The sequence below is a fragment of the Phalangium opilio genome, unplaced genomic scaffold, assembly GCF_054372755.1.
Source record: "Phalangium opilio isolate 3A_F unplaced genomic scaffold, DU_Popi_V2 ptg000032l_1, whole genome shotgun sequence".
In the NCBI taxonomy this organism is placed as follows: domain Eukaryota; kingdom Metazoa; phylum Arthropoda; class Arachnida; order Opiliones; family Phalangiidae; genus Phalangium; species Phalangium opilio.
The window spans coordinates 6,507,699-6,527,966 of NW_028324159.1; the positions used below are offsets into that span (position 1 = coordinate 6,507,699).

Sequence of the window (20,268 nt, forward strand, 5' to 3'; positions counted from 1 at the left end):
GGAAGCTGGCCTACAATACTGATTACAGGTAAATTAAGCTAGATTAGCGATTGCAGGTAAATAAAACAGATTACCGGTTCTGGTAATTTAGTTAGTTTATCGATTAAAGGTAATTAAGCTAAATATCCGAGTTCAGGGAATTTAACTAGATTACCGCTTATGGGAAATTAAAAAAGATTACTACTTACGGCAAACGGAAAATTAAACTAGATTACCGATTACGAGAAATTTAAGTAGACAACTGATTACGGGAAATTAAACTAGATTACCGATTACGAGAAATTTAAGTAGACAATTGATTACGGTAAATTAAACTAGATTGCTGATTACGGGAAATTAAACTAAATTGCTGATTACGGGGAATTAAACTAGACTGCTGATTACGGGAAATTAAACTAGATTGCTGATTACGGGAAATTAAACTAGATTAGAGATTACCGGAAATGAACTAGATTTCCAATTGCAAAAAATTTAACTAGATTAATAACTACTGGAATTTAACTTGTTTAAAAACTACAGGAATTAAACTAAATTAAAAAATACGGGAATTAAACTAGATTAAAAACCATGGGAAGTAAACTGGATTAAAACCTACGGAAATTAAACTACATAAAAAAAACTAAGGAAATTAAACTACATAAAAACTACGGAACTTAAACTATACTACTGATAACGGGAAAATAAAGTAGATTGAAGAATACGGGGAAACTATGTTTTTCTCTCAATAGTAGTTCTAATAAAAACGGCATCTTCGGGAATTTTTAAAGGATACTAGATTGATGGTGGGTATTAATTTCGACTCATGTTTTCTTTCATGAATTTGAAATTCTCGGATATCTGAAAATTTAAGCTTGATGAGTTCAAATTTTGATATTTTTAAACTGGAAAGCAGAAAATTGCATATGTCTTTTGACATAAAAACTAAAAAATAAATTTTCGAAAAATTAGTGTAAGATAACTTGGTGGGCTTTTGCCAAACTGATGACGCTCAAAACCTAAATTTGGCCCTTGTCAAGCAACTTTGGAACGTGTAATAATTCATTATATTTGACTTTGGAGGATTTTTACTCATTTAATTACTTCAAGACTCGAATGGACAAGTATATAATTAAAATTGTGTTTAATGGATGACTTTCAATGCAGTATCTTAAAACAAATACAATGATGACATAATTATGAGATTATAAATAATTGAAATTTAAAACACCAACCCGTTTTGACTCGCAGCCGTTATCTCCCGAAATGGTGAAGCATAGAACAAACAAGTAAAACAATCACGAAGAGAATCATTTCTTAATAAGATATACTATAAAAACTATGGTTGTGTCTATTTTATTTTTTAAACTCCATCTCTGATATTGCCTTTACTAAGTAAGCTTTCTAATATAATACGGCATCCGAAAAAGCGACCCTACTCTTTCTCGACAAATATTGACCAGTTTTTAAAAATTTAACATAGAGCTGTTTAATGTATGTGCAAGTAACGAAAACGTTTCTGCGTAAGCGGTAAACATGTTAGGTTATTATTCTGGTTCTTTTCCCTTTACAGTGCAAACAAATTGCGCTTGTGAGATTAATCTCACAGTTGTTTTCAGACTGCATGCACACAAGGGACACTAATCGTTCCTGTTCAAGTAATAAAGTAGCGTTATTGACGTTTTTATTCTTACATTTAATCTTCTAGGACTATTAGCTTGATTATTCTCGCTATTTTCGCTCGTATACGTGCACACAAACGTATGTTACCTCGATCTTTAATATTTCTAATATTCTGCTTGGCAAGGGCAAAATTAATATTTTGAACGTCATCGGTCTACGAATGGACTACCAAGTAATCTTACCCTATTTTTAAAAATATATATATTATTTATTTGTTCGCAACGTTCACTATTTCAAGAGTAAGCACTATAAGGTTAGGTCTAGTAAAATAATTTCGAAAAAATGAAGTTCGATAGGTGATAGAAGAATAATTGAATTCTTTTCATTGTATCATTATTGGTGGTATACATATACCTGTATGTAAATCAAAAATTAATTAGGTCTAACTTTCTTCTCTAAATAAAAGAATAAATTGTGTCCTGCACCCAGGGTTGTTGATTTTAAAAAAAAAATTTTTGATTTGATTGTTATTGAAGTACTAGTTATAAAATTACAAACCTGCAAACCTTTCGGTAAAAATGAACCATAATAAAAATAATCATTACATTTAAGCAGCTATTAGATATTTTCTACCAAGTTATTATTTATTGTTACTATTCAAATACTTGTACAGAAAGACTAGCTTGACCGTTTTTTCACTTCCTAGCCTATATCGAAGCTTATTCTAGTTATGAGCGACAAGACAAACTGATTTTGTTTCACTCTAAAGCGTAGAGAGGCTCATTCTTATTATTCGATACATACTCTGTTCCATCTTCGCTTTTCAGCAGGCACAAACCTAGGTGTCTATAACGTGCTGACAAAAGGCTAAAGAAATATCCATGTTCAGGATCTAGAATATAGAGATTTAAATCCTGTTAGAGTATTTCGTTTGTATCCTGTCAGCAAGCACAAAGCACGCCACCCAATGTGTAATTGCTAAAGAAAAATAAATTGAATTGAAATTGAAAGCTAGGTTACATAGAGACCTAGCTTTACACGTGCTGACAGTTGAAGTTTAGCAGAGACTATACAGAATAAGTTGACGTCGGAGATATGCAGTTGCCGGTCCTATAGCGTGATAACATATTTCTTAGTGTACATTCTTTATTCATGCTAAAACCATGCTTTGTTTTTTATAAGAGGCCATTTCTAGTTGAATTTCTTGAAGTATTTGTTGGAAAAACATTTCTTAAAGAATAAATAAATATTTGATATTAATCAAATGATTTTTAAAAATAATCGCTTGATATAAATCAAACAACCCTTCTTTCTTCCGAAGTAGCAAACTTCGATGGTGTTGGTCCGTCATTTTAAAAACTCTTTTCAACCTGCGAAAGGTGAACCGACTGCGAAAAATAAATGAGCGTGAAAGCGCACTTGATTTCAAACGTATTTCTAGCGCGAGAAAAACTCTCAAATTAAACGCAAGCTACTTTTGCACGCTACAAGCGACTATGCAAATGTAGCTTTAAGGGTGTTCACCGAAACGTGATCATCCATTCACTTGTACATATTCTCACTAGTTGAGGCTATATCAGGGTTAATAGGAGCAAAACCTAATGTTACATGAATTGAAATTTTGTGGGTGTAACATCATTTTAGTTTACGGTGTCATCGGAAACCAAATGTTACATAAACGCGAATTTTACTGGTAAATAATATGTATAAATATAAAATGTTGCATAAATGCGAAGGTTACATTTTGGTATATTCAAATTTGCTGGACCCACTAAAATTCCACATAGGATTTTTTTAAATCATTGACGTGGTAGCTGTTTATTTTGGCGAAAATATATCCGTAAATTTTCTTTGCAACGTACCGTAAATTGAAGGAGGGAGTGGACGATGAATTGTAGGTTCGTTGACTGGAGCAGGTTTTTCTCGGATGGGAGCCGGGTTTGTAAGGGTTCGCACCCTGAACTTGTGATATACCGTAATGGGTTCGGTTATGCTCGTTTGGCGGGGAGGTTGAGTCAGATACGCTGTTAATGACCAAGGATATGAACTTATTTCTGTTATCGAGGCTGATTCGGTATTGTATGACCTGGCTAACGACGAAAATTCAGTTAAAGGGTTAAACCCGGAAGATAAATCTTGGTCTGAAGGAGGTATTGGAATTCAAAGGGACAATCCCAGTAGGTTTTATCAAATACCCTATCTCTTCCTGAGGGACGCCTAAAATTAAAGCATCTTCATCATCAAAAGGACAATTTTCGTCGTATGCCCCTTTGAATAACACTTACAGCAGTCTTACCCTCATAACCCATGACGTCACAATTGAGACATTTTTCTTTTCTCCACGGCTCCTCAGGACAATAATCTTCCAAAACCTTGACAAATTTCTCTGTGACACTTTGCTGCCTTTGCTTCTGAACTACTTTACCTTTAGCTCTTTTTGGGATATCGAATAACCACGTAGTGGCTTCTGGTTTTTTCGCCATCTTTAGGAGAGAATTGTTTATATTAGATATGTCTCTTATGCGCCTGAGAGATAAACTCCCAAAGGCATATCGAAATTGGCTCTTGGTTAAAAGAGAAATGTTCCCTAGTTAGATTGGTAATTTTTTTTTCTGGAGGTAAACCGGGACCTCGTATAGCGATCATAATCGTTTATTATAAAGGAGGTCGATCATAAATATCTAAGTCAGGGCCTCCTGGTCTAACCGTTGCCCGTTTGCATACTTCTCTTCGCCATCCCAATCGAAAAGGTTCTAAATAATAATATTTAGTCGTGGAGTTCTCATGGACTCCGATAACGTGACCGATGAACTCTCGGAGTCAAGAATCGATTGAGAATTATGCTCTGGTTGAATGAGTTCTGCTGAAGAACTAGAAGGAGAATTTGATATTTGTAGCTGGTTTTCCCCGACTGAATTTTCAGGACCAGGCGGGGAGGCCTCCCCTGCCGCAGAAGGTGGACGGTCACTAGAACAAGTGAGCTGAAAAGCTCGCATATCCTGATAGGTATGGAGGAGGATCTTCGAATATGGCCATGACCAGTTCACTATCGGACTCGGTAGGTTGACGAGGTACATCTGGAATAGCAGAAATAATCTGTTGATCTGGAGCTTGATCGTCTTGAGTAGTTGACGTTGAGGTATCAGATTATGAGATTGAGGAAGTCTCCATAGGTTGGTGTTATAGACCACCGTCCGTTGAAGGGTTAGGCTCAAGATCATCTCATCTGCAACTTCTGACTGTGAAGCGGGTGCATCGTTGAAGATACCTACATTTGTCCAGTAGAGTTTTAAGTGTTCTACGTTGACTTTACCTACATTCTGCCCTGAGTTAGCATCGTCTAACTCTTAGACTACAGGAGAATGTTTGGCAACTCTTTTAAAGGGACCTCCCCATTTAGAACTGAGTTTTTTCATGATTTGACCAGCCGTACTTGATAGAGGATGGCTTTCCATCCATACTAATGTTCCTACCTCAAATTCTAGAGGGTCATAGCGGAGGTCATAGTATTTCTTTTGATGAGCTTTAGTTAATTTAGATAATTCATTACTGAATTCTAATTGTTCCTTAAGAACTTTTAAAGCTTCAGTACAGTCAGGGTCATCAGGGTCCTGAATGAATTGATCAATATCCAAATCCCAAGGGAGACGTGGCTCCCGCCCTAAATTTAAAAAAAATGCAGATCTGCCCATGGTTTCACGGGGTGCTGAATTAATAGCAAATTGAAGTAGGTCTAGGGTTTCATCCCATCGTTCATGGTGATTCAGTACACGAAATTATATAAGCTCACCTATTACTCGATTGACTCGTTCGGTGGGATTTCTTTTGGATTGTAAGGGGTACTAAACTTTGGGTTAATTCAAAATGCTCTGCACGTTTGCAGTCAAAGTTTCGAAGTAAATTGAACTTCCTATAACAAAGGATTGCTCTAGGAGCTCCCCCTAGCAACAATGGACTTAAAAGCTTGTACACAAGTTTTAGCCGTGAAAGTCTTTTTAATGGAATCATCTCCACGAATTTTGTCATATAACCGACAAGGACTATTAGGTATTTATAATGGGTCTTTCCATTGAGATTCTCTCACATCTTCCAAGGTGAAAACAGAATATAAAGCTCTAGGACCTGGGGGACGTACTTGACCTTGCTCAGTGCCACTAGAGGATGTTGTAGTACTACTATTTGCAAGATTACTACTAGTTGGATCCTGAAATCTAGTAGATGAAGAAAGAGAGGAACTAAGGTTTATGCTCAGGACGTGCATCGGGGCCCTCGACAAAGCGTCATTTACCACATTCTCCGCTCTTCTGTTTAGTTTCAATATTAAAAGTTTGGTGGCACATTGCCCATTTAACTAAACGAGAATTCGGTTCCCTGATATTAAATAACCACTGTGAAGCTTCATGTTCAGTGAGAAATGTAAATTTCCGTCATTCTAAAAACGGTCTAATTTTTGTATCTGCCCAAAAATGGCTAAACATTCCTTCTCGCTAGTTGCGTACCTAGTTTCGGCATCTTTCAGTTCTAACGTAAGCTATAGAGACATCTATATTATCTTAGATTTGGGATAAAAGGTCACGTAACCCTGTAGTTAAAATGCACGGGAATCCCTTCTAAAGGAAGCTAAAGGCGGAGCCTCGCAAATTTCTTCCTTAATCTTTTCGAACTACAATTGCTGTTCGATATCCCAAATAAATTTCTGATTTTTTCTTTTTAGTTTATTAATAGGAGCTACTATCTGCGAGTAGTGATTAATAAACCTATTATACCATCCAGCCATCCCTAAAAATCTCTGAACTTCCTTGATGTTTTTAGGTGGAGGGAATTTCTTAATTGCTTCAATTTTTGAAGGATCTATATGCACACCTTTTTCATTAACTATGTGACCAAAAATAACAGCTTCTTTCTGAGCAAAACTAAATTTCATCAACTGAAAGGTGAGACACGATTTCTGAGCAAAACTAAATTTCATCAACTGAAAGGTGAGACACGATTTCTTTAATCTATTTTGGACGTATTCTAAACACGTTAAGTGCTGATCCCAATCCTCACTAAGAGAGATTAAATCATCTAAATAGTCAATTAATTTAAAATAATCGGCGTCTCTAAAATCTTGTCAATTAAACGCTGGAATAAGTTAGGGGCGTTACAAAGCCCAAAAGGGAGTGCATTAAACTCGCACTTTCCCTTATGAGTCACAAAGGCAGTTTTTGGTCTACTCTTAGGGTTCATTTCCACTTGCCAATACCCTGATTTATGGTCAAGGGTTGTAATGAATTTCGGCCTTCCTACTCTTGCTAGCATTCTATATTAGGCAAGGGATAAGGGTCCTTAATGGTAACACTGTTAAGTTTTCTATAATCAATACAAAAGTGATAGGGTTAACCCCGTTTTGTTTGATCAACTAAAACTACGGGCGAAGCCAAAGGAGATACGGAGGGTCTAATGATCCCGTCATCCAACATTTCCCTCTATTATTTTTTTCTTCTGATCATTTACACGACAAGGCTGAGATTTTAATGGCGGACTATTACCCGTATGAATCTCATGGAAGACTAGTCCTGTTCTTCCTACTTTATCCGAAAATAATTCAGGGAATTTTAACAATAGGGATTCTAGTTGCTGACGTTGTTCATAAGAAAGAGGGGCTGCGGAAACCGCGTCCCTAATACTATCTACAATCTCCTTCTCCATTGGATCCTTTTCGGATGGAATTGAAAAAGGGATCTTTAGGTTACCCACTAAACATAGTGTCGATTCAAAATCTAATTTGACTCTATTTTCTTCAAGAAAATCTTGTCCCAATATAAAATCACTAGTCAGGGAAGGAACTATATGAAATTGAAATTTAAATTGTTTTTCAATTTCATTCGGCTAAAGAGAAAACTCTAATTCATGAGAACCTTTCGTAAAAGTATAACGGCCATCGCCCCAAACTATACAATCTAACTGTTCATCTTCAGGTAAATCTGAAGAGTTTCTAAATTTACAAATTTTTTGCCATTGATCTAGACTAATAAAAAAAGCACTGCCCCACTATCTAACTTAGCGTGAACTGTCGCGTGTTCAAAAGTAACAGGGATAGTAACCCTTTTATAACTTGAACGTTTTCTGACAGATTCAATCCTCAAAGGGAACGCGACACGCTTCTTGATAGGGGTATTTACTGGAAGCCGGGAGAGGGACAGTCGGGTGCAAGATGACCTGGTTTCTGACAATTGAAACACGTAATAGTACGTGTAGATGGGTAAGACAAGGCCAATTGACGACCAGGGGATTTCGATATCTGACTAAAGTTTCTGTTATAGGTTCTCTGATTATTTGAAGTGTTTTGAGCTCTAGCTTTCGATCTAGAGTCTATGGGAATAGTGAGAAAAGGGGGGTCCTAGCTCAAGAACCACCAAGTTAAACCTATGGAGGTTTCCACAGTACCACCATGTTATTTCCCATAGGGAACCCGTACTATGTATTTTCTATGGCTAATAAAAAGCGTTCCCGCTTTTTTTATGACGTAAAGATCGAGGGGGGTGGGGGTGTTAGTGGTAAAATGGACACGTTTGATTTCCTGACCTATAAAAACTAAAATGTAGATTAGGAGGAGGGGATGTGATTTAAAAAGAAAAAAACCCCTCCGGGAATACAATATGGTTATGAGAATCCAAGGTATAGGGTACCCGCGTTTGCGTAAACTTTAAGGTTTTTTACGACGTAAAGATCATCAGGGGGTGGTGTGTTAGTGGTAAAAAAAATTAGTCGAATATGTCGTGTCTGGACAGTTCGATTTCCTGACCTAAAAAAACTAAAATGCGGATTATTTTTTAAAGTATTAGAGGAAGAGGGGGTGTGATTTAAAAAGAATTTTTAATTTTTATGATGTAAAGATGGGGGGTGGTGTTAGTGGTAAAAAACAACTTTATGAACCACTTAATATTAATTATCCACAAAACTTGTAATGTGTTAAATAAATCAAGACAAAAAATTTTCATCAAATATGTTTATTTTGGAATATGAATTACAAATTTGTTTTAACTTTAAAACTAAAGATAAATGTTCGTGGTAAAAGCTGTCAGGGGTTTTAATATCATTCATTTGTTGCATCACCCAAAGTAAGTAATTATCCACGTGCAATTTCGCCTTTTCCTCCAGTAGTTGTGGTGGGCTGGGCATTTTGAGGGTTTCAGCTACGGTTGCATTAATTCCATGACCCAAACGACTGAAAATTTCTCCATCTCCGATATTTTCGAGAATGATGGTACTTGCGGGGTAAATAATTTTTCCAATTATTTCTTCCTGGTCTCCGTACTCAAAATCCCTCGTCCGAATCATCTTCTCATCAAATGGAGGTCTTTGTTTTGTTATTCGAGCAATTTTTCCTTTCTCACTCGTTCCGTGTTCAAAGTATATGGTAAACATCCATGGCATTTGAAAACAATAGATTACCATGTACTGGAATTCATTTCTCCCCTCAAAACGTGCGTATGTAACGATGTAATGAATTTTTTCCGAATGAATTCGAAACGATAGAGTAGATGGTTCTTATAACAAAATCTAGTAATCAACGACGCTTTACAGTTTTTTTTGAAACATTTAAAACTTTTTAGTATTTTATAAACGTAATAACAAACTAGAATATCGTTTAAAACAGGATATGTTGTATAAGATTTAATAATCCGTTTCAGACTCCACCCTTTGTGCATTTTATGAATGAAATCAATTGAGTATAGTGCGCATGTTGAAGATCTAAAGTCTTGAATTTGTTTATTTTGAATTTGAAACTGACGCGCTAGATGATGTATTTTCAAATTGTACGATTCGGGTCCTAACCCAAAACTACCGAAAAAAATCGCTTTTCCCCCCTTTTTATTGGCTTTGACACCCAAGCTAATCCAATGTTGTCCTCGCTGATCACTCGTTTGATTGTTAAAAACTATATAGTAATCACCTTTCCTTTTTTTAGCGATGAAATTGGAAGGGAAAACCCCGTAAAATTTTCTACCGCAAATTTTGGAAAGAATAGATTCTAACTGCAGGGTATCCATTTTCTTTCCTCAGTTATGAGGGGTTGTCTAATTATACGTAATACCTCTGTCTCTGGATATTTTCAATGTTGATTCGAATTCGGAAAATAAAATGGCTGTTATATTGTCAGTTAAAGCCGCTTTAAATTTTAAAAGTAACTGTAAAGATCCCGTCTTAATCGGCTCTAAATGTTCTAAACCCCCAAGTTCATCGGCCGTTAGAGGGATGACGAAAAATTAATTTCCACTAACGTATTCGTCGTATGTTATATTCGATCCGGAATTAATATTATAATTATTAGATCCTGTGAATAAGCTGAGATATTTTCTATGATATCTTTTCTCAGTGAAGTTCGGGGTAAATGCGGGGGAAGGATACCGACGAGTATCTATTATGCACTCTAAGTGAGTGAGACCGAAATGTTCGAATGTGTAAGGCGATGTGTGTATATTACCATTAAAATTAGTGGACTTACACATTGCGACAATTAATCTGTTGGGTAGGGTACCATTATACACCATGTCTCTGTACGTTTCGATAGTCCCCTGAGGTAGAGTGAAAAATTTGACCTCACTGCGGTTTAGGTTATAGACAGCCGGTCTATGTTCTAACGTTAACATGTGTCCGAGAACCAAATCAGGGTTTAATTTCCATTTTTTAACATATAGACTACTATCCACAATTTCGATTTTATATTGATCGTTATTGGTTGACGGTGTCATTAAAACAAACTCATCGGGGTTTCGATTAAATTTTAATCGTAGCGAAACCCCATTTAATAGGGCTTTATTCATATTGAACAGTTCATGGTAAATTGGACCGAAGACAGTTACAACTTTCGACTGAGATATAGTTTGCATTCTCCTTTTTAAACCGTTTGAGGTGGTAGAGTTAAAAAGGTTGTCAATATCTAAACCTTCATTTTCATGCGTATATAATCTAGTCGACATTTGAGTTCGTTTGGTTTCTCTATTGAAATTGAGATGATCTGTTATATACCCTTTATAACTATACGTCGGTAGACCGCTACTCAAACTGACCTCATTCAAGGCTACATCTAAATTAGAAAATAAAGCGGATAGAGAATTGTTAACAGTAACCACTTTAGCATCGTTAGGAAGGTTATCACCGTCGGCTTTAACTACCTTAAAGCTTACTGATAATAAAGTATCGTCTACTTTTAGATAATTATCGGCTGAACCACGAACGAAGAATTCTAACGGAACTCCGGCGGTAAACGAATTACTCAATGGTTTTATTAAAACGCATTCACTCGCGTCCAAACAATTATTTATAGCCGGTTCGGAAAAAAAATCGAGCGAGCTCATTAGTAACGTGGTATTATTGGCCATTTTTGTTTTTTAATCCAAGTAGTCTGGAAGACGTCTGGTTCTTTTTCTCTTAGGATTAGATGTGGTGCTACGACGTTTTTTTTCTTTTATATACGCCCTTCCCGGATTGAAGATTATTCATCCCTGATCCTTTCAATCGTTTAACAGCGACTTCTTTGAAGTTAGCGCCCTCAGCCAAATCTCCTAACACATTCGAAGTAGCACGTAGCGCCCCATTTATTAAAACTCGACCAATAGGTTTGTATATGGGTTTTAAAAATGAAAATAGTGATCGAAAAACCGAACCACCATGTTTATAATACTGTACGGAACTAAAATATGGCAAATCCCCTCCAGTCTGGTTGTTATTATTATGGTATCGTGAAAAGTATATTATATATGAATTGTCGCTAGAATCCATTACCATTTTTATGTACCGAACACACTATGAGTCATTCACGAATTAAATAGGTTTATGGAAAGACAAGCCTTTTTATAATCAAGAGAAAGGTTTTTTTCTTATGTGGAGTTTGAGAATGGTTTTGCCTTTTAAGAATTTTAGAAAGTCACCGTAACTAGTTCTAATATTGATTTCTATAGCTTCGAAAGAATAACATTTTAAAGGATAATAATCGGGGAAATCGTAACTTTTTACTAAAGCCTCCTCCCTTTCGAGATTTCGCGGGGACGGTTCGTAAAATTGGAGCCATGGTCGAGGCGTATAGGCTGTCTTCGACTAGAGATGAGTAAATTAGGAAATTTTGAATACCGGATCGTACATCGTGTACCTGGTTTGATCGAATTAGACCTTCGAGTTTCCCGTTAATCTGATCCGAACTGAAACCTAAAATGTACGCCAAATTAGGGTGTGATTCGGGGAATTTTATAGAGACGGGTTCGCTAGTAGCTATCCGTGTTTTCCCATCATACGATTTAGATATTGTTACTTTATTCCTAAATTCGGGGGGAATTTCCTGGATCGTGGAGTTATAAATCTCTTCTATACTAACATAGTAGCCGGGTGTGATATTGAGTTCGAGAGATTCGTCTATGTGGGAAATTTTCTGCGTTTCGCAAATTTATGACGTTTCGGAGTTTATAATTACCCCCGGTTCCATGTCCTCAACATGTGGTAATTCATCAGACCTAACTATCCCCCGAAACACGACCCAACCCTCATTATCCTCTTTACTCTTAAACCGTAATAATTTAGCCAATTCAGGACTAAATTTAACCAAAACCCCATTTGAAACTTCAATTTCAGCGTACATTTTCATTATAGTTATAATCTCTTTAGAATTCGAATCTTTAGTAAATCTTTTAATTTCAAAAAGTCTAAAATTGAATCGTCCATCGGAATTACTGTAGCCGAGATTGTGAAGCCATTCCTCTAAAAGTCTGTATAATTCATAACCCCCCGCGGACTGTTTACCTTTCCCAAATTTTTCCCAGTCCATGACGTGTGTTGAGGAATTTTCAATAACTTTTTCAGATGAAACTAAGTGAAAATGGTTGCAGTCATCCTGGACATTTCCATATTGCAAAGGCATAATCAACTCTTTCAACCCACATTCATAGTTCCCGTATAAATGTATTTCTTTTGGTAATAAAATATTAAACTTACTACTAGAATTGTCATTGAAAACATCCAAAGACGCGGTTGATATGCAATGAATATAAAACACGTCCATTATGATGAGAGTCGTATCATCTTATGATCAGGATAAATAAAAAGAGTTATATATGTAATGTTAAATATGTTTACTGATATAAAACAGACACACCAACATTTCTCCAGATGAGAAATCACGGTTAAAAAAAGACATTTATATTGGTATACATAGACAAAACAGATTATTTCTTTTCTGAAAATAGCAAACTTAAATTTAAAAAAGCTATTAAACAGATGGAAATTGCCAAAAACAAAGTACACAACGTAATTAAAAATATAAAATGAAATTTAATATTTAATTTCAGTTTCATAACTGGTGAAGAAACGGGATGTAATTGTATCGTGTTTATTTTTTTGATTCGAAAGATCGGTTTTAAAGTCTTCTAAATTTAACAAACTATTAACTACATCGGTAGTTTCTTGAGAGTTCTCGGAGACGCGGCTTAAAACGGTTTGATAAAAGTTGGTATAATTTAATACCTCTTTCATCCGTGAATTTTTAATGGCTTGATCGAAGAACGAGGACACTCTATCACTCCAATCTAAGGTAATGCAGAGGTGCCCCAGTTGGTTTTCGTAAGAGTTTTGGTAACCAACACACGAAGTCTCCGCTATTTTATTTATTTCCCTCGTAAGAAGATAAGCTAATGTTTGTTGCACTTCAAAATCCTCCCTCAATTTAGAAGGTGAAAATATAAAATGTATTGTCGGAATTAGATATTTTAGATAATTCCATTCTTCGTGAGTTAGCATTATCCCAGCAATATTACACGAATATTTTTTCTTACGTGTTATTACGACATTATGTTCTACCCCCGTGTTTAAAATAGTTGTTATTATTATTGTTGTTGATGAGGCGGGGCTCACGCCCTAGCACCGATGCCAAAGGCATATTGTGCAACCTCAAAATCAGGCCTTGAATAGGCCCGTAGCCGCAGCGTAGCGAAGAATTCGCTCCACCGTAAAAGAGGAGACCCGCGACGGCTCCACAATAGTTATCCACGCTCTATCGGTATTGTGTTCCGACAAAGGGTAAATTAACTGAGCGGGGTTATAAAAGCAAATGATCATGACCTCTAAACGAATTTCAAAGTCGAATATGATCTTTCGCATTATTAAATTTCGCGATGTGTGTATCGGCTAGTACGACACCGTTATGTGTTGGTAACAATCTTTTAATCTCTGTTGAATGTCGGAATGAACGAATATTTAAAAACATATTTCCATTGTTCTTTTGTCTTGAAATTGTACCATATTTGACTAGAGTTCCATCTTTCTTTCTATTAGTCGATCCTAATGGCGCTTTAAACAATAGATCAAACCCACGTTTTTTGTCGTGTAGCGATCGATCGGATGAGTCCATGTTGCAAACATCCGGGCTGTAATTGGAAGCAAATCATTAACACTATATAAAGCTATATAAATATAACAGAATATTCGGTAAAATGAAAAGCTTCTAACCTCAACCTTTCCTCTTATGTGATTTTAGTTCCGATTTCCTAGACTCTCTTTCCTTAGCTCGAGTACGATCAAACTTTTTTTTTAAAAAAAATCGGACCCAACTTCGAAATCATGGTAAAATAAGCTGCTTAAATCTTACGACATCGTATAAGAAATAGGTTATTCTATTTTCACGTTCAATATAATATATTACGGGTATATTGTCGAAACGAACTTTTTTATTTTAATAAACGTCATTAAATATCCTATTTGACCACGTAAGAAACTAGTTCGAGGTGGGATTAACTAGTGATAAAAATGTTACCGCTTTCCATCGTAACTAAAATACCTCAACAAGGATTATAGGTATTGTCGTAGGTGAGTTTGAATTCTTTCAGATTGTATATGTATTATACTATACTAATTTATTCGTTCCAGTGATAGTGTATAAAAGTATCGGTCCTTCCTTCAAGAACCATCATTCCCGAATAATATTTTCGGGGATAAAGCCGCATTTTAGTAATAGAAAATGTTCGCGGGTCTTCTTGCTGTTGGCGAGGAAGTAAAAGCAATATTAAGATACACGGCCATCCTGGGCCCAATACCCGGGAGAGGTGACCTCCCGAGATTTGGAGGTAAGAATTTATTTAACAAATTGATTCATTTTGATATTAAAAATTAAATATCACGGCGACGTTTTTTTCATTTATTTAATGTTTTGGTGCGTTTCATCCATATCGGCTTCGTCACCCGATTCGATCTTAGACCAGAGATTTCATCCATCGATGTCTCTGTGTCATACCACCCCAATATGGACCGGCTCTTTAGAAAAATAGGAGGGGAAAAAAGCATCGTACAGGTGTGTTCTCTCTCTCTCTCACTCACTCTCTCGCTTAATTACATCATTGTTCCATGTTTCCATTATTTCTTCACTAGGTGAGGAAGTTGGAAACCTTCATACTAGAGCATGAACGGTCCAGGTCTCAAATTTTTAAAGACTTTTTTGAGAGTCAGGGCAGCGAAATGTAATCGTAGAAATAAAAATAAAAATTAAAAAAATGTAATCCTAAAAAAAAGTGAGAACCTGAACCTGTGCTAAGTTCCAAAATAAATAAAAATTTCTTTTTTAAACAAGCAATAAAAAGTGCCTATTTTTTTCAACATTTTATTTTTAAAAATCTTCATCGTCCCAATCAATTAAAATTGGAGGTGAAGATATTACAACTTTTTTTCCGGTTTTCTTATTAACCATAGTCGGGGGTTTCTTCTTCTTTTCCAATAACTCCGTCTGGCTTCTAGTTTTAATTGGTTCTTGACCGGTATTTATGTTCACTTTACCCGAGACGTTATATTTTCGTTATTTTTTTACGGTTGGTTTTGCGTTATTGGAAGTAAAAGTCGGAGTTGTGTTAGTTTGAAATGCTGGGGTTTGAAGGGGAGGAGGAGGACTTGGGGGAGGTGTATAGGTGGAAGGGTTAGAATGAATAATTATAGGTGACGACTGTATATTCGGGGGGGTTGATGGTCGATTGCTAGCGCTAACAGTTTTCGGAACAATGTGTTTTTTAGAAAATGGATACTTTTGAAGCAATTCTTGATACCGTCAAGTTTTTTCTCTCGATGTAAGACCTTTTGTTCGAATTAACGCCAACATTTCCCGGTCAAGGTCCTTCATTTCATTGTTAATTAGATCTTGATTTGATCGAATTTGATCATATGGGACGAGAACTAATTTTTGAAGAGTATTCATTGTCCGAATAATGTTGAAATACCACTGATAATGCTCGGTAAATGCGTCAAAATTTATGGAAAAAAACCCCCGTGTTGTTTCAATTTCAGAAGAGACTTCTTTTTAACGAAATATTTTTATCAGCTAGTTTACGTATCAAATTCCTATACTTGACTAATTTTCCCCTTGTTTTATTATCTATGATAACATTTCCTTTTTTAAGTTGCTCGATAGTTGTCATATGAATTTATGTTGCGGATCTTTTACACAATCCACTCCTCTTAGAGGACGACCGTTTAGACTCCTAAATCTCCTCGAAGTTCTCGACATAATGATGAAATTAATTATTAAATATAGCTATTTATAAAATATCATCGGTAGATCTTCCAAAATTCCGTGTCCTCTTAACCTCAAATCATCGGGGCAATCCACCCTGAGATCCAGAATTAGATACGCGTACGGTGACAAACTAGTCGCATCCTCGTACGCCAACAGTACTTTATTTGGTTGTTTGGGAAAGACTTGTCTCGAAAGCGTAGCAATCTGTTTCTTATCACGCATCATTCGCTTCAAAATTAAATAATGCGTGTTCAGGCTGATATCTCTCATTACTGAACCTTTAAAGATTAGACATATTCAAAGTAAGGTAATAAAATAAACGCAAATAAAATCCATACACAACCTGGCTAGTACATATTTTGACTTAATAATACGCAGCTGTCGTTTTTATGGTGCCCATTTTTAATGAATAAATTTACGACAGTTTTATTGTCTGTCAAGTTGTTTAGAAGGTCATCGATAATAATCAAGTTATTTACATTACAGTCTAGTAAATTTTCAAGATCATCGCGGATTCCCTTAACAAATTCCACAAATGGAAGTTCCTTTAGTAAGTTTTCAAACTCGGATTGATACGAACCGTACATATAAATTATTTTCTGTATTTATGCAAAACTCTTGATTACGTAGTAATTTAAAAACGAACGTGCTTTTACCTGAAATAAAGTTTTAAAGTTAATAACTAACGTATTAATTAAAAAAACAACGAAATTGACGTAACCTGATAAATAGCGTAGTTGCTAGGATGACGAAACTTCAGATAGCACGAGTTCATTTTTAACAGTGGATGGAATGATGTTCCGTGTCCGATATTTATACGTGATTATTATTTTTTCTTTATTAAATCGATTTCGCTAATCCAAGAGTTGAAGGATTCGTCATACGAATACCATTTAACGTAATGTTCTTTAGTACCATCGGATTTTTTACGCGTTTCTAAAATTTTTTCGATGCGGAAAACGCAATCATTCAAATCTTTCCCCACGATTTGCATTTCCGGTTGAAGGAAAGTGCCCTCGATCAACCGAGAATTCTGATCTTCAATCTTATAGGTCCTCGGTTGCGTATCCAAAACCTCAAGCACTTTAAATAGTTCATCACTCCATCTTGGCTTGAATTTTTAATTGAACACGTTTGTTAGTTTGGAAATTCTAATAACGTTTCCCACTTATATATCTTCCGAATCTAAAGGGGGACTGAAATAGATTTTACCAAACTTCTGCCGAGTTTTCGCTGTTGATTTCATTAGGATTCATTCCGATTGTTCTATGGAAACTGTCGTTATAAGCCTTTACTAAATTCGGTAATACATTATTGTAGTTAAACGTGTTATTCGCTGTCATATACTGATAAATTCGATGTTTCATAGTTAGTATAAATCTATATATAAAAAAACCAAGTAAGACGCTTCCTTCCATTTAATAAAAAGTCTCACCTTTCGCATATGGACGATTTCATTTCCGAAAACGTTGTATAATATTTTATACCCTTACTTTTTAAATATATCTGGAAACGAGGACCGAATTCTGAATCTCTATCGCTAGTAACTAATTTAGGTTTGTGTCGATTACTTTTTAATAGGATATGTTTAAAAGCTTGAATTACCGTCTCCACCCTCTTTTTTTTAATCGGAACTAGCGAACCCCATTTTGAAAAATAATCCAACCAAGCTAAAATATATCTGACCCCTTTATTATACCTTTTTAAGCTTTGCATATCAATTAAATCCAAACCCCAATTTTGATCAGTATCAAATGAAATAACTCGCGGTCTCAAATAATTAATTCTAGCTGGTCTGTGTAGAGTATAAACATTTTGTTGTTTGAGAAATTCTTTAACATCTCGTACCCGATAACCAGACTTCTTCGCTTCCCTAAAGAGAGCAGCGACACTGGCGTAGGACCCGGGGCTTTTACTGTTATAATAAATGCTTCGAATTTTCCCCCAATCTTTCTCCCTGTTTCGTGTCTCCTCTGCTCTACGCTTTTTCACCTCGTATCCTTTTCACAACCTAAAATAATCACCGCCTAAGAGTACTAAACTTTCACCTTTCTTGGTCTATTCACGCTCCTTACTGTCTTTCTCAAATGCTTATTCACATTCCAAAACCTTTTCCCCCGTCTAACTACCCTCCTACCTGACAGAAGTTTCCGCGAAACCTTAGGCGGGACTATTATAATTCTTTACGTAACATCATGGATCCAAATTCTGAATGACTATGGTTTATTAATACACTTGATATTTATAGGAAAATAACGCAACTAGCAATAACAGACATCTTAGTAATATTTTTTTATTATCACACATTACAAAATAGGGTAATTTTTCCGCTATATCCTTATTCCCGTAAGATAATGAAGAAACACCATCTTCCAAAATATACCGTTTATCATCATAACACGATAACGCGGCTTTCTGAACTTTCAAGGTATAAAGTTCGTGATTCTCAGACTGGAATCGATACATGGTCTCTGACGTACGTTTCCTTTTGAAAAGTCAATTTTTATAGTCCTCGTGTCTTATTTTGTTTTTCACAACAGTTTCACAAATCCCTTTCAACGTTTTTTTCTTCCGTTTCACTCAACAAAAGACTGTAAATTTTACTACGGAGCCCTACGTATTCGTGAATGGGCTTCCCCGAAGTTTCATCTTTGAACTTTCCCAATGCCTTTTTATTGACCTCATTGTAGAGAAAATGGTTCTTAGGATAATTGCTAAAGTCAAATTTATCACCGTGTCTTTCTAAATCTTTATACGCGTTTTCTAATTGAACTTTAATACAGAATGAATCAGTGTTGGTAAATAACAATTTCACACGATCATTATATACTTGCTTTAAGAAATTGAAGTAAAAATCGAACATGAGATATTTTTATAATTCAAGAATAGAAAACCCTATGTAAATTGGTCTATTTAAAGTAATTTTTTGGGGCGCATGGAAACACCCACTAAATCTTTGTTAAATACCGTCACACTTTTAAACGAGGGTTGGCTAACTTTCTTTAACCATGTTTTTTTCGTGTGAGCTAAATGAAATACTATTATTTTCCTTAAATTTTCCATTGATTTTCCAAATAACGAATTGACAATTAGCTTGAACAATGATTGCGTAAATTCGTCGGGCGCGAGCTTCCTCTGTTCGGTATTGAATTCAATAAACGCCCTAAGCCAACGCTCTTGTCTGAATTCTAACGCCCTAAGCCAACGCTCTTGTCTGAATTCTAACGCTCTATGTATTTTTGTTAAGACCATACCTTGTTGTAAGTAAAATTTTAGATTTCTATAATGGAGAACATACTTCGTTTTGGACATTTGGTTGGGAATTAATTTTGGGTTTGATTCTTTAGGAGGTATGTTAAATTCTGCTAACACATCTTGACAAAATGGTGAAAGTTGGGAAACCTGAACGCTCAACCTTTCTAGAGCCAAAGGGAAATCCGATAAAAAAGCATGAATTTCCGGGGGGTAAAGAAGGTCACATTCAATGATGTACCCTAGATTATTATCATCGGGTATTTTGGGGATTTTTGTCATTAAACTATTTAATTCCGATTCGGGGACCCACTTAAAACCGTCAATTGGAAAATAATCGCTTAAACTTGTTCCATATCTGAAATGGTAAACTAATATTAACCCCTTGTAATTATTTTTAAAAATCGACAAGTAACTCGCAGGTTATTACAATCCAGATAGAGAATGTAACTCGTTGGTTTATCAATATCATATGTTTGAGGAATAAGCGGGTTTTTGGTAGAGGCATATCGGTGCGTTATCATAGAAACTCCTCCACGGATTTCCGATTATAGGAAGAGATACTGGTCGACGTCTAATAATAACTCTAGTTTCACCCCAGTTTTAAAAAACATCGCTTGCCAGGCGTAACCTGGTACTGTTGGAAATAATACTTTCTAGTATTTAAGAACTATATTACTAACACCTCACGTGTGAACGAATGTAGAACATCGAGGTTGTAAAATTTAAAACATTTGTTTCTAAACTCGTAAAAAACATCACATAATTGAACACAGTCGGTAAGCACGTATAGATCATGGAGGTCACCTAGATATTTAAATGAATCCTTTAAACAGCCTTTAGATTTTCTTGTTAGAAATAAAAAGCTATTACCCATATTTTTCAATTGG

At 35.6% G+C, this 20,268-nt stretch overlaps 1 protein-coding gene across 1 annotated transcript; it reads right to left on the minus strand.

Moving 5' to 3' along the window:
* Positions 1-9,851: 9,851 nt before the first annotated feature.
* Positions 9,852-10,967, minus strand: LOC149685508 (uncharacterized). Its single transcript, XM_089871040.1, has one exon. The coding sequence runs from the start codon at positions 10,965-10,967 to the stop codon at positions 9,852-9,854; it is 1,116 nt and encodes a 371-aa protein (XP_089727166.1).
* Between the last annotated feature and the right edge of the window lie 9,301 nt (positions 10,968-20,268).